The 14,125-nt window shown below is 36.2% G+C and overlaps 2 protein-coding genes across 3 annotated transcripts in view; one reads left to right on the top strand and one right to left on the bottom strand.

Moving 5' to 3' along the window:
* Positions 1-6,309, top strand: part of mcama (melanoma cell adhesion molecule a) — a 69,192-nt gene extending 62,883 nt beyond the window's left edge. The window contains exons 15-16 of the mRNA XM_065284249.2: positions 4,785-4,899; positions 4,991-6,309. Coding sequence (XP_065140321.1) covers positions 4,785-4,899; positions 4,991-5,011 — 136 coding nt within the window. The 3' untranslated portion in view covers positions 5,012-6,309. The remainder of the gene's footprint in view (positions 1-4,784; positions 4,900-4,990) is intronic.
* A 2,188-nt stretch (positions 6,310-8,497) lies between these two features.
* LOC135774273 (ester hydrolase C11orf54 homolog) lies at positions 8,498-13,154 on the bottom strand. 2 transcript variants are annotated; one of them, XM_065284251.2, is made up of 8 exons: positions 12,990-13,154; positions 12,549-12,647; positions 12,393-12,466; positions 12,194-12,295; positions 11,560-11,736; positions 9,706-9,855; positions 9,310-9,426; positions 8,498-8,993 (listed from the first exon to the last, which is right to left on the bottom strand). In XM_065284251.2, the coding sequence occupies exons 1-8, from the start codon at positions 13,054-13,056 to the stop codon at positions 8,820-8,822; spliced, it is 960 nt and encodes a 319-aa protein (XP_065140323.1). In that variant the 5' UTR covers positions 13,057-13,154; the 3' UTR covers positions 8,498-8,819. The 2 variants fall into 2 exon arrangements, with proteins under 2 accessions (XP_065140323.1, XP_065140324.1); XM_065284252.1 differs by lacking the exon at positions 12,393-12,466 and having other exon boundaries at positions 12,990-13,124.
* Between the last annotated feature and the right edge of the window lie 971 nt (positions 13,155-14,125).

Below are 14,125 nucleotides of genomic sequence, written 5' to 3' on the forward strand. Positions count from 1 at the left end.
CAAGTGGACGACGTTAATGCCAGGTGTAAACGGTGTTCAAAACGTTTTGTACGCGTCCACTTTCGACCACTTTCAACCACATCCAGAGGAAGTCGAAACCACTTTCGATCGGATCGCTTTGGAGTTGCGGAACGCAATGTGGTTGAATGTGTTCGAACAGCCACACGCGACCGCCTTCTCTCCGCCCATTTATCTAATCTGAGGTATTAAACTCTAATTTTACGTCTTTTTTGACTTCTGCCGTGAACATACGGTGAACAGCCCTATTTTTAGCCTTTCATTGATAAAACTAAAGCGGCTGATCTCCGTAGTTTCGTTTTGAAAGCGTGAAAGTTGCGCGATCCTATTTCATCAATTGCGCTGAAAATTCAGAGAAAGCTCCAACAAATAAACGTACAAAACACTGTGCAGCATGTAGACTTGCTAAACAAGCAGCGGGCTCCGACATAATATAAGTTTGCGTCCATATAAACTCATAATTACTCCCGCTCGGGTTTGAATGACAGCAGAGTGACTCCCCCACCGTCTCACAGACCACCCCCTCACAGTATTCAGGACAGATGCGGTCGAAAGTGGACAAAAGAGACGGATTTAAATACCAGGTGTACACGTAATGTGTCTCTCTCGTCCACTTGTGATCCGATCGATGAAAACGCATGTTAATACCAAGTGTAAACAGCCCCTTAGTCTCAGATGTTTCTCCTAAAAGAAGTGAAGATACATTAAAGGATTAGTCCATTTTCTTAAAAAAATCCAGATAATTTACTCACCACCATGTCATCCAAAATGTTGATGTCTTTCTTTGTGTAATTGAGAAGAAATTATGTTTTTTGAGGAAAACATTCCAGGATTTTTCTCATTTTAATGGACTTTAATGGACCCCAACACTTAACAGTTTTAATGCAGTTTAAAATTGCAGTTTCAAAGGACTCTAAACGATCCCAAACGAAGCATAAGGGTCTTATCTAGCGAAACGATTGTCATTTTTGTCAAGAAAAAATATGCACTTTTAAACCACAACTTCTCGCCTTCCTCTGGCTGTGTGACGAGCCAGTGCGACCTCAAGTAATTGCATAATGACGTCAAAAGGTCACGTGTTACATGTATGAAACGCACATTTGCGGACCATTTTAAACAATAAATTGACACAAAGACATTAATTAGTATCTTTCAACATACAACAACATCGGAGCGTTCCTCTTTCTCCACACTTGTAAACACTGGGGCGTAGTTTCGCATACATCATCCGTGACCTCTTGACGTAATGATAAATTACGTGAGGTCGCGCTGGCGCGTCACAGGACTGGAGGAAGATGAGAAGTTGTGGTTTTAAAGTGCAGATTTTTTTATGTTTCTTGCCAAAAATGACAATGGTTTCGCTAGATAAGACCCTTATGCCTCATTTGGGATCATTTAGAATCCTTTAAAACTGCAATTTTAAACTGCATTAAAGCTGTTAAGTGTTGGGGTCCATTAAAGTCCATTAAAATGAGAAAAATCCTGGAATATTTTCCAATATTTCTTCTCGACTGAACAAGTTTTTTTAAGAAAATGGACTAATCCTTTAAGAATATAAAGCTGTACAATCTTCAGTAATATTAAGACTTGACACTGACTTGCAGACTTGGCACATCTGAGCTTAGTTTGTGACATAGTTGAGATTTCTTCTGAAACTTCAATGGAGACATTTGTGAGATTTCTAGGTCTTTTTTTATCAGGAGAAATATCTGAGACACATGAGACTTATAGTCAAAGTTTCCAATTGCACTCCAGTTTATCTCATTGCTTTCTAGAAATAATAGAGAGATTAAAGACATCTCATCTGAGATTCTTTTTTCTTATGGGACGCTGGGCATTTGTGACCCTGGACCATAAAATTTACTCACCCCCATGTCATCCAAAGTGTTAAGGTCTTTCTTTGTTCAGTCGAAAAGAAATTTGTTTTTTTTTTAGGAACATTCCAGGATTTTTCTCAATTTAATAGACTTTATTGGACCCCAACAGTTTACAGTTTCAATGCAGTTTAAAATTACAATTATAAAACGGGCAGTTCTAATTCTTCATTCTGATTGGTTGAAACGCGTTCTAAGCCGTGATAAAATACACCGGTAACCTCACGGTTCAGACCACATTACATAAGTATCACTGCGCCACTGTTACTGCGTATTGATTTATGAAAATAAACACCACAGTCTTAAATCATATTTTTAATTTGTCTACAATTGCACAATTAATGGCGATATCCAGATAAATGTCAATAAATATTGTTGAGTAATCTCGTCGATAAAGACAAAACGTTGTCTGAGGAGTTTATAAGTCAAGTTCATACGTCCGCTATTATCCACTGGGTGGCGATCTTACCCAACTAAACACTGACGCATTCACTCAACACTGAAAACACAGCGTGTAAGTTTTGATGGCTCTGATTCTGATCTCTTACTAAAGTTCTTCACAAAAATGGAATTATCTCCGCTTTTAGCTAAAAAATTTGAGAGGTGATAAGAGAACATATGAAGGTAGGATGAAACGTTTCTTTTTTTTTTTTTTTTTGAAAGCGGATGGTCTGTTCTTTCATTTTATATTTTATGTTTATTTAAAGAAGATAATTTTTCTGCAAGGCATTAAACTAAAACTGGGTGGCAAAAAAGAGTTCAGCATGCTTCCAAGCATATTTGATCATCACTTCAACAGTTGCACAATATAAATGTTAATGTATAAATTAGATGAATGGTGATTTATAAAATAAACACCACAGTCTTAAAACATATTTTCATTGTGTCTTTGCTGCATCTCTGTCAGTTGGTAACTGCGCTCTGTTTCAGTCACACTTAATTCTGAGGAACTACTTTGTTTGGCGGAAGAGTAATATTTGTTCTAATATAATTACAACTTATTTGTGTTTTATTTTATAAAATCCCGCTAACGTTATGCATATGAAGTAACCGTTTTATAAACGCAATAAACCCCCTCGAAGCCGCTAGGTGCCGCTTCGCGTCGTGCCTAACAACGCCCCTTAGCTGTTATAAAATGCACTGGTAACCCACTGCTTCTTGGGGTTTATTGCTTTATTTCAACACAGCTTCAAAGGGCTCTAAACGATCCCATAAGGGTCTTATCTAGCTAAACGATTGTCATTTTTGGAAAGAAAATAAATATTATGCACTTTTAAACCAGAATTTCTCATCTTGCGTTAGCTGCGCATTTGCGCAATCACGTCGAAAGGTCACGCATGACGTATGCGAAACTACGCCCCAGTGTTTACAAGTGTGGAGAATGAGGACCGTTCTGACTTTGTTGTATGTGAAATGATACTAATTAATGTCTTTGTGTCAGTTTATTGTTTAAAATAGTCTGCAAATGTGCGTGACCTTTCGACGTGGTCGCGCTGGCGCAATACACGGGGCAGTGTAAGACGAGAGGTTGTGGTTTAAAAGTGCATATTTTGTAATTTTCATTTCACTAGATTAGGGTTGTGACAATGATCGGGCAAATGCGTGTTTTCTCAATGAATGAATTTGAATGAATTACAGTGAAATGCCGCCACATTTAAAAGCCAGAGGGCGCTCTCGTGCAGAAACTCAATATGTGCCACAGAAGAAGTTTGTTCTTCAGATTGCTTCAGGTATTTTCATGATAATAAAGAATATTTTGAATGATTGTATTTGACAAATGTTGCTTTTTTAAATGCACATTATAAACGAGTCAAACTCGTAGTGATTTTAGATTGATATGGACTTCCTACTGATCACGGAGCCGTAGTACACGCACAAGATGTGCATGAAACACTGAATCGGAGCCTTACGTCTCAGAATTGATGCACATCCCTACACTAGATAAGACCCTTATGCTTTGTTTGGGATCATTTAGAGCTCTTTAAAGCTGCGTTGAAACTGTAAACTGTTGGGGTCAAATAAAGTCAATTAAAATAAGGAAAAATCCTGGAATGTTTTTCTTAAAATTTCCTAAAATTATCGTTTCTTATGCCAAAAATCATAAGGATATTAAGTAAAGAGTATTTTGTCAATTTCCTACCATACGTATGCAATGTATAAAATATTTGTTGCTTTCCTTAATATTAGTTGGCTCAAAAATAGACAAAACTAATATAGACAAAAAAGGGATCGGCGGTTTTTCTTTATAAAAATATTTTAATAAAGGTGCATAACAATGACTAACGTTTCAATTCACAATTACATCTTCATCAGAGTCCTGGGAAAAGACGGGCACAGACATCTGTGCTGCACCGGGGATCCCTTTTTTTGTCTATGTTGTTCCGTCCTTCTGTGGTCGCACCGGATTGTTTTGGAAGCGCAGTTTACTCTTCCTTTCTTTTGTTGTAAACTAATATTTTAAGTTGAATGTTGAACTCAACATTTTAAGGCAACCAGGTAACTTACTTTTTTAAGTTGAACCAACTATTTTTTTTACAGTGGATCAAAATCAAAACTTAATTTGGATAACTTTTAAGGCGTTTTTCTCAATATTTAGATTTTTTTGCACTCTCAGATTCCAGATTTTCAAATCGTTGTATCTCTGCCGAATATTGTCCTATCCTAACAAACCATACATCAATGGAAAACGTACTCCGCTTTCCAATGACGTATCAATTAAATTGACCCTTATGGTCCAGGGACACATGTAGTTGACTAAGCTGGTGTTTTCATCAGAGATAAAACGACATAATGATTTACATTTATGCATTTTATCCAAAGCGACTTTATGAAACAATAATGATCTTTAACATACGTTCATGTTAAGTGCTAACACAGCATTAATGCCCACAGCACCAAGGAGAAGACTAATAAGGATGACATTGTCGTCGAGATGAAAGCCAACAAGACAGAAGAGTCTGTGCTATTAAAAGGCATCAACGGTGACAAGAAACCACCCAATGATCAGGTGACCATGTACACCACAATATCAAAACCTCTTGGATGGGTCATTTTCACTTTAACTAACATGCATTTGCTTTTATTTCTCTTGAACAAAGAGCACCGCACTGAGCTCATAAAATGGAGGCGTACCAGCGACTAAAGATTTTGTGGAGGACTTATTGTGGATGGGTTATCTTCTCTGGATGAAGTGGACTGCGGTTTTGCTTCCTGTTTGAGCATCCATGTTAACGGGGATAAACGTGGAAGTTCTTATTTTGTTGTACTGATCTCCAACACGTTTTTCTTTAATTGTCGACCAATTCAAGAGCGTCACTGTGTCCTTTTACATTTCAAAATGTGTATATATTATAAATATATTTAGCTATCCGTCCTATTTGTGACCTAATTCTTTGTCCTTTTTAAACCTCTGTCAAGCAATTTGTTTCGTTTCTCGGTATTTACATAATAATAAACTACCTAAAAGTCTTCATAGAGGTCTACAGGCAAACATTTACGATAAAACAAACCCTGTACGACTGGACGATCAACCCAGTTAATAAACACACAAGGGATTTAATTCATGATGCTTAGTAGTGTGTGGGTTACTGTCCAATTTCACTGAACTACTGCATTGCTCATGTACTGTTTGTAAATAGTTTTAGGGAAGAATCTTGTAGCTCCCGGTGTTTTCGACTGCTGAGGGGAATCGCGGCCGCCCATGTTTTTGCCTCAACTGCAGTGCCTGCCGAGATGCGTCTGCAGTTTACTTCAATGTTAGTTACACTGAACGCTTTGTGTCGTGTCTTGTTTGTTTCGCGCATGTCTCTGTATTTGGTGAAGGGAGAGTTTTTTTTGTTTGGAAAGTGCATTTTCAGGTCTTAATTATTGTTTTTGGTTTTAATGTACATAGTTTTATACCTTACATGTTGTTTAATATTGGCTTTCTGCTTTACATTTGAGCAACAAGAATGTGACCCACGTGCCATCTATGTGAATAGGCCATTCATGGACAAATCATTTTGGATTGTGGCTTGGCTCGTCCACTATTTTTGCCTCGCATCTTATAAATAAATTCAGTTTGATGAGTATTTATAACCTTTGCGTTCATGGATGTAACTAAACACACCCCTTTGTTTTGCAAAAGGTTATTAATCTTGATGTTGTTTAAAGATTCGCCATTTGAGACTGTTGTCTGAACACTGAAGCATTATTACACTGAAGCTTTACTCGCCTGTTCATGTGAGGAAATCATATTGGCATAACACAAGCTGTTGTTGTTGTTATCATTATAGTGTTCACAAACTGTTATATGATGATGTTTTATGTTTCGAATTCACGTATGATTGTAAATAAGGTACTTGTGGTTTGCGTTTATTGCTTTCATTTTGTATATTTTCTATTGGCCAAAAATCCAAATAAACGTATGTTACATTCATGTCTTTATGGTTGCGTTTTTTAGATGTCAAACATGAAAAATGGCATTGCTTTCCAGGTCACACTGCTTCTTGTTCAGTTGTGTCATCTGCCAACAAAACTTAAAGGGACAATTCAACCAAATTAAAGCTTTTGTCATCATTTATTCACCCTTACTTCATTTAAAACTTTTTTTAATTAAATATGTCAATTGTAGTGTTTTGTATTGTACATACAGTATAAACCGAGAACGAGGTTGTCATCTTATCTTTCTCTGTCTCATTAAACCTCCCAATTAAGATCCATGTCATGTATTAGCCCACAGTGCCATCTAATGGACATCAGTTAGTCAATGTACAACCTTACAAGAACACAACAATCTCTCTCCTTTTCACAAGGCATTTAAACAGTTGTATTCACTATATTCACATTTTGTGAAAATGAAAATATTAAATCCACTTGAAAAATGTTAAAAATACATTAATTTTCTCTCCCCGTTTACACAGTAGCCTATATTTGTAAATAAATAGCCGCTTTCAGGCATCTTGCAAAATATACACATTCCCCTGTGTTATTGCAGATAATATGCAAATTAAACTTCCCATATTAAGTGATAGACAAAAAAACATTAATTTTCATTAATTCCTTGTTTTATTTGTTATTATTTCTATATAATATTGTTTTGATCTGTTTGCTTTTCCCAATGATAATTCATTATTTTTCTTAGTTTTTGTTTAATTGTATTAAATAGTTAGGATGAGTTTGACCAGAAAACATGATATTAAGTATTAATTATAATCAATAAATATTATTAACAATAAGGGTTCCCACGGGTCCTTGAAAGTTTGTGATTTTGGGTAAAAAAAATCAAGGCCCTGGGAAGTTTTTGAAAATTTACATACATAGATACAGGTCATTGAAATCTATTTCATGCAAAAAGTTTTCTGGAACAATAATCCATATTATTCCCTGTGTAGTGTAGGATAATATCATACAAATTCTAGACTTTTTAAGCACATAAGCTAAACTGTTCGCTTTTAATTCTTATTTTGGTATGAATCAACATTTGCATACATGCTTTTTTCATAGTAGTGTTTGACACATGAAAACATCTCGGGTTACGTATGTAACTGTTGTTCCCTGAGAAGGGAACAATACGCTGCTTCACCCTTGCCATACTTCCTTCGCCCATGTAACGTCGTTTCATATAGCGATATACTTCCAAGTTTGGTGGTACAAAATAAAACGTAGCGCTTTTCTAAGCGGATTTAAAAGAGGAACTATATTGTATGGCGTAATAGCACTTTTGGGAGTACTTCGACTCGCCTGAAAAGTCGAGAAGTCCGCTACCCTTTTCCCTCTCATAATGGGAGAGGGAGGGTGTTACTGCGCCGAGTCGAAGTACTCAAAAAAGTGCTATTACGCCATACAATATAGTTTCTCTTTTAAATCCGCTTAGAAAAGCGCTACGTTTTATTTTGTACCACCAAACCTGCTCGTATAACTACTCGTCTTAAATAGGAAAAACGTTGATGTGTTTGGTCACTTCTAACTTTATCTCTGTTTGATACCATTGAATGAATGTGGCTAAGCTAAATGCTATCGAAGTGTCGCAGCGCGCCCCAGCGCTTACGTGCACGCACACAGATGGCAGAGGGATGTATCACCAATTCTTAGTTAAGGTAATAACATAGTTTGATATTGAAAATGAGTAGACTATTCCTTTAAGCCTCACCATTGGTTAAATTTGATATACACATTCAGACCCCTGGAGGCGTCCCCAAAGTGTCACCGCAGTGACGCAGCACGAGTTCCCTCAAAAGGGAACCGTTACAATGTATCTTAAAAGGTAACACGATGTAACCTTGTTCTCACTTGAAATGTGCCCCCACATTTAGTCCTTAAATTTGAGGTTACTGGACCTGGAAAGTCCCTGAAATTGAAGTTAGTCCCAGACTAAGGTGTGGGAACCCTGAACAATAAGTACTGTATAATTTGTGCCCTTGCCAATATATTTATCTCCCGATATTCCTCCACACCAAAAGGGCCAGATATGCCCTTATATTAACTTATTGATTTGGTAACCGGTTAAGGAAGTAGCATGGAAATAGTAGTTTTCATAAGCAGCTTGGATCCCATCAAACCTAAATTTTTAAAGCTTTTCGGGATATCAAGACGTACACACTGCTCAAAACACAATACAAGCCACAGAAATTCTAATGGATTTTATGGTTATAATGGGGATTGTATTGTTTTTAAAAGTAATTAATGTTTTGGGTTTTATTGGTGAGATGCTGTCTGTAATCTGGAATTATGACTACACCACATATTGTAGATCATTGCAGCCAACAACCAAAACTAATAAGCATAGGAACATATCTACTGTATATAGATAAGGCACTACAAAAGTAAAGTTAAGTAAATGATGATTTAGCATGGACTTAAATGTATTTATTTAACTGTAGTGGTAATCAATAATAAAAAATGTCTCCACAGTACAATAAACTAATTTCAATCTAAATAGTTAACAGTTTAATCTCTTCCAACATTGTGTGTCTCAGTAGGGCGGTCGATTCGGTAGATGAACTCAGCGGGGAGGAAATATCCCAGGTACTCCACTGTGTCTGGTGTGGTGTCTATGTAGTAATGACCTCCTTCACCATGATGACTGAAGCCATGAGTATGCTCCACTCTCAGGTCAAGACCCTGGGAATTAAAGACACTTATTTAAAGGGATAGTTCACCCAAAAATGAAAATTCTGTCATCATTTACTCGCTCTCATGTTGTTATAAACCCGCATAAATATCTTTGTTCTGATGAACACAAAGGAAGCTATTTTGAGAAATGTTTGAAACCAAACCGTTCACTTCCACAGTAGGAAAAAAGAATACTATGGACATGAATGGGGCTCACGAACGGTTTGGTTACAAACATTCCTCAAAATTTCATTTTTGGGTGAACTATCCCTTTAACGCTAAATGTTACTGACAGCAGAATGAGATTATGTGAGTTTATACTTACTGGGTCTTTGGACACCATAACAGTTTGACAGATAAATGGTGCACTGACTTCAAAATATCTCAGCCATTTGTCAACATCCTCATTCGTCTTCAGGGGGCAGGAGGAGAATTCAGGTGGCTTATAATGCAACAGACAAGGTTACATTTACAGTAACATCACTGCATCATTACTATTATTCCATTATTTTATAAATTGGGCTGCCAGATCTACTTTAGGGGGTCCGTGGTCCATGATAGAATTTACCGGCAAGTAAATAATGGAGGGAGTGAAAGTAACGCATTAAATTTGGGGTGGTACCCCGGACACCCCTCTGGCTCTGCCACTGTTTATGAGGAATCCATGGAAGTTTTAGAAGCCTACTGTTGCAATCTTTAGTTTATATTTTTATTCCTTTACCATGACGTGGATCTTTGCCTTCCCTTTTTGTATGATGAAAGTTCCCCCCAGTGCAACACATTTCTCCTTATAATGTTCTTCCATGGCCTTTCGCATAGATTTCACAAGACTGTCCTCTCCTGTCCTTCTGCAAGCTCTCACCTCAATGACCTGCAAAGACAAGGTGTTAAAGGGATAGTTCACCCAAAAATGAAATTAGTTTCATTATATCGTTGAGCACAAAATAAGATATTTTAACTCTTTACCCGCCATTGAGAGAAAACGCTTTCTTGCAATGAAAAATTTCTGCTATTATTCACCAGGTGGCGCTCTTACTTAACTTATAAAACCCGGAAGCAACCTCTTAATGCAAACCATTCAAAGTCTGTGTATGTTTTGATGATCGCTCTGAATCTGATGTTTAACAGAAGTCCTTTACAAAAATGCAATTATCTTAGCTTTTTGCTCAAAAATTTTTATTTTTGAAGAAACCTACACATATTTGAGAGGTGATAAAAAGAGATCAAATGAAGGTAGGATGAAAGGGTCTGTTATTTCATTTGATATATTGTATGTTTGTATATTTAAAGAAGAACGTTTTCTGTAAAGCATTCAACTTTTTGTAAATTACAAAAAATACTGGCGCTGACTGGCAACTTTTTTTTTAAAAGCTGGCGGGGAAAGAGTTAATAAATGATGGTAACCCCACAGTTGATGGTACCGATTAACTTCCATAGAAGGGTCGGCGCCGATAGCCCCGTGGTTAGTGCGCCGACACATAGCACCAGTGTGCTTATGGCGACCCGAGTTCGATTCCCGTCTCTGACGTACTTTGCCGATCCTGCTCCCCTATCTCTTCCCAAAACTTTCCTGTCTACACTCCACTATACTGTCTAAATAAAAAGCCTGAAATTTTTTTCCATAAAAGTCAAACAAATACTATGAAAGTCAATGTTACTGTGTAACATAATTTATCAAAATATATTTTTAAGAATAAAAAATTTATACAGGTTTGGAGCAACATGAGGGTAAGGAAATGATGACACAGTTTTTATTTTTGGGTGAACTATCTCTTTAATAATAATACTTTCACAAGCATGCTAAAAAGCTGACTGCTTAACTCATTCCCCTCCAGCCATTTTTTGAAAAGGTGCCTGCCAGCATTTTTTGTGATTTTCACAAAAATTTCACAAAATACCTTTCAGGAAAATTTTCTTCTAAAAATATATAAACATAAAAATATATTAAATGAAAGAACAGACCCTCTGCTTTCAAACAAACAAACAAAAAAACAAGAAAAAAAAACGTTTTATCCTATCTATATTTTTTTCTCTGCTTGTAAACTTTTAAATATGGGTATTTTTCTTTAAAAAATAAATTTTTTAGCAAAAAGTTGAAATAATTGCATTTTTGTGAAGGAATTTTGTTAGAGATCAGATTAAGAACGATTATCAAAACATACACAGAGTTTAAAATTAATAAATAACGTTTTGGCTTCAGGTTTTTTTATAAATTGAAAAAATTAATTGTGGATAATCGTGGTATTGCAGATTAACATAAAAATTTATCAGGAACACGTTTTTATGCAAATCTTTTCACTTAATTCTCTAAAAAAAATTATGCAAAATGTTTTCTCTTAATTGACGAGATAACTCGTCGACGAGATAACTCGTCATTGGTGTGGAAAAATTGTATAATACACAGTAAATGCATTTCGAAAAAACTTTTTTTGTTAGTTGTGTGCATTTTGGTAAACCTGCACAGAGAAAAAGATCACTACTCGATTATTATTACAAAATATTAATAATAATAACAATTTTTTTTTACGAAAACCAATATGTATGCTATCAGAACACTTGCAATACACAATGTTACCTTTCCAGGTTTACCCTCACATGCATAGAGGTTTGCAAGAAGGCCAAAGTCACAGTCATCGAACCTCTCGCTGTATTTCCCATGCAGACATTTTCCATCCGCTGGGTTGATGGAGGAGAAATAACTACCATTCACCACAGGTCTCCCCTCAGCTTCAGTCAGCACCAGAGGCATTAACTGGAAGATGACAGAGCATTAAACCAAAACCCATTTAAAGGGATAGTTTACCCAAAAATGAATCATTTCCTCACCCTCATGTTGTTACAAACCTGTATAAATGTCTTTTAAACCTATATAAACTTCAAGAACATGCAGTACCACATAAGTCTTCTAAACGACAATATTAAACAATATGGTTAAAGGTGTTCAGATCAAAGTACACACACCACAAAACAATAGGCATGTTTTTCAAAGCTGGACTTTGTCTGCTCTAACTTCATCTTAGCACAAACATACTCTACTGCATGGATAGGTACACAGGTTTCTTTACAAAACATGAAATCCATTCTTTAGCTTTTTTGGACCACTAAGGCTTCATTTCATGGAGATCATATGTTATAAACACATTTTAAAAAATACTATTCATTGGAAATGTATATAAGCTTATTGTTTTCATCGTAAATTTGATACACACCTCTCCATTCATCCCAACTGTTTTGAAGGAGACGGCACCGGCACCAAGCATAAATGCACCAGGCAGCTCTATCTCCTTAGACACAGTGTTCATGTTGTACACCTTACAACAAAAGTGTGCAGTGGATCAGGATACAAAATAAGAAATTGATTAATTATGATTATATCCATAATGGTTTGTTCGTGGTTTGTTAACAAACCTTGTCCTCTTGGACCAGAGGAAACAAATACGGTACACCTCCAACATCAGTAATGCGAGGTTTTCCACACAGACCTAAGGTATTAAAAGAGTAACACGTGATAAACTAACAGTCTGCTACTAGCTGAGATATGAATTAAGCAATATATGTACTCACCTTTAACAGGAAACCTAAAAGGCTCTTGTGTGAGATCTGGACAGTCGGTGACAGATACTTTAACATCAGCAAAATTCCTATTCAGTCCCAACTTCAGCACTGTTACACAAAATTATTTAATAGTAATAAAATAAAATAATGAGTGATTTTTTTATTAAAGCAGCTTATTAGGTCCCATCATAGTAAATATTACAGTATAACAGTATTTACTACTGTTCATTAATTCACTATAGTTAATACTACATACTGTAGTATACACTTTGTTAGTACATTACCAAACACCAAACTGTAGTAATTAAATACCGACTATACTGTATTTTTCATGTGGGTATTACAAAAACAAAATAAGAATGTTGAACTTTGAACTCGTGTCATTTGGGTTAGCTCAGGACAACTATAAAAAAAACTTATCTGCAAGTGAAATGTAATGAGAAGAATTACCCTGACACAACTCTTTGAGATCTGGTTGATGAATCCCAAACTTCTCAGTCTTGTTGGCGTGTGTCATTCTGCTGCGTAAATGTGTTCACAAGTGTCAGATTCATAATGTTTTTCCGCTTTTTTGCTTATCCCCAATATAACAGACGGAGGCGTGGCAACTCCTGACAGTTTTGAATGGCCAGATCATAGACATATAAGTATATAGACGGCGCGTTGACCGCTTTGGTTCGTTGCTGCGAGACGTCAACACAATCGCCATCTTGGGCAGGGCAAGACTGTCTATAAGTAATGGAGTAGCTACGTTTTTCTGCATAAAACACGATAACGTTTGGATCTATCAAATGTCTTAATGTCTTTTTTATAAATTTGAAACGCAAATCATAAGCAACTGTGAAAACACATGCAGATTTTATTTTTATTGGTTAATAAATGTGTTTGCCTGTGCATGTGTTTAAAGTGCACCTATTTCATTGCTAAAAAACGCATTTTTGTTGCTCCAGATTTCACTCTCTTTCTGAAACTCACGGATTCAGGGGTGTCCCTGATTGGCCAGCTGATCAGTACGTTGTGATTGGCCTGAATACATTTGACATCAGCCAAAAATGTGATGCTCCTTACCATGTTTGAAAGATTCGGTCACAATGCAATGCTAACAGGAGTGAGTCCGAAGCGGGAAGAATTATGATAATGTCGGTCTTCTCTACATCACCAATCGTTGGAGACCCAATCGTTGTTATAGTTATTGTTTATAAAGTTCTTTTTCACTTGAACCAGTGGAATTAAATAAGGTACACATCCAACATCAGTAGTGCGAGGTTTGCACACAGACCTTAAAATATGGAAATATAAATACTTTACCCATAATAAAACTTGTCTTATATGTCTTACTTAAAGGGCACAAGACTTTTTTAAGATGTCAAATAAATCTTTTGTGTCCCCAGGGCAAATATGTGAAGTTTTAACTCAAAATACCATAAATAATTTATTATAACATGTTAAAATTGCCACTTTGTAGGTGTGTGCAAAAATGTGCCGTTTTGGGTGTGTCCTTTAAAATGCAAACAATAATAATAATAATTTTAACAACCTATTTTTTCAGGTGCTTGTAGAGAATGGTTTACCAAAACGGAGTTACT

This window comes from Paramisgurnus dabryanus, chromosome 5, assembly GCF_030506205.2.
Source record: "Paramisgurnus dabryanus chromosome 5, PD_genome_1.1, whole genome shotgun sequence".
NCBI classification, from domain to species: domain Eukaryota; kingdom Metazoa; phylum Chordata; class Actinopteri; order Cypriniformes; family Cobitidae; genus Paramisgurnus; species Paramisgurnus dabryanus.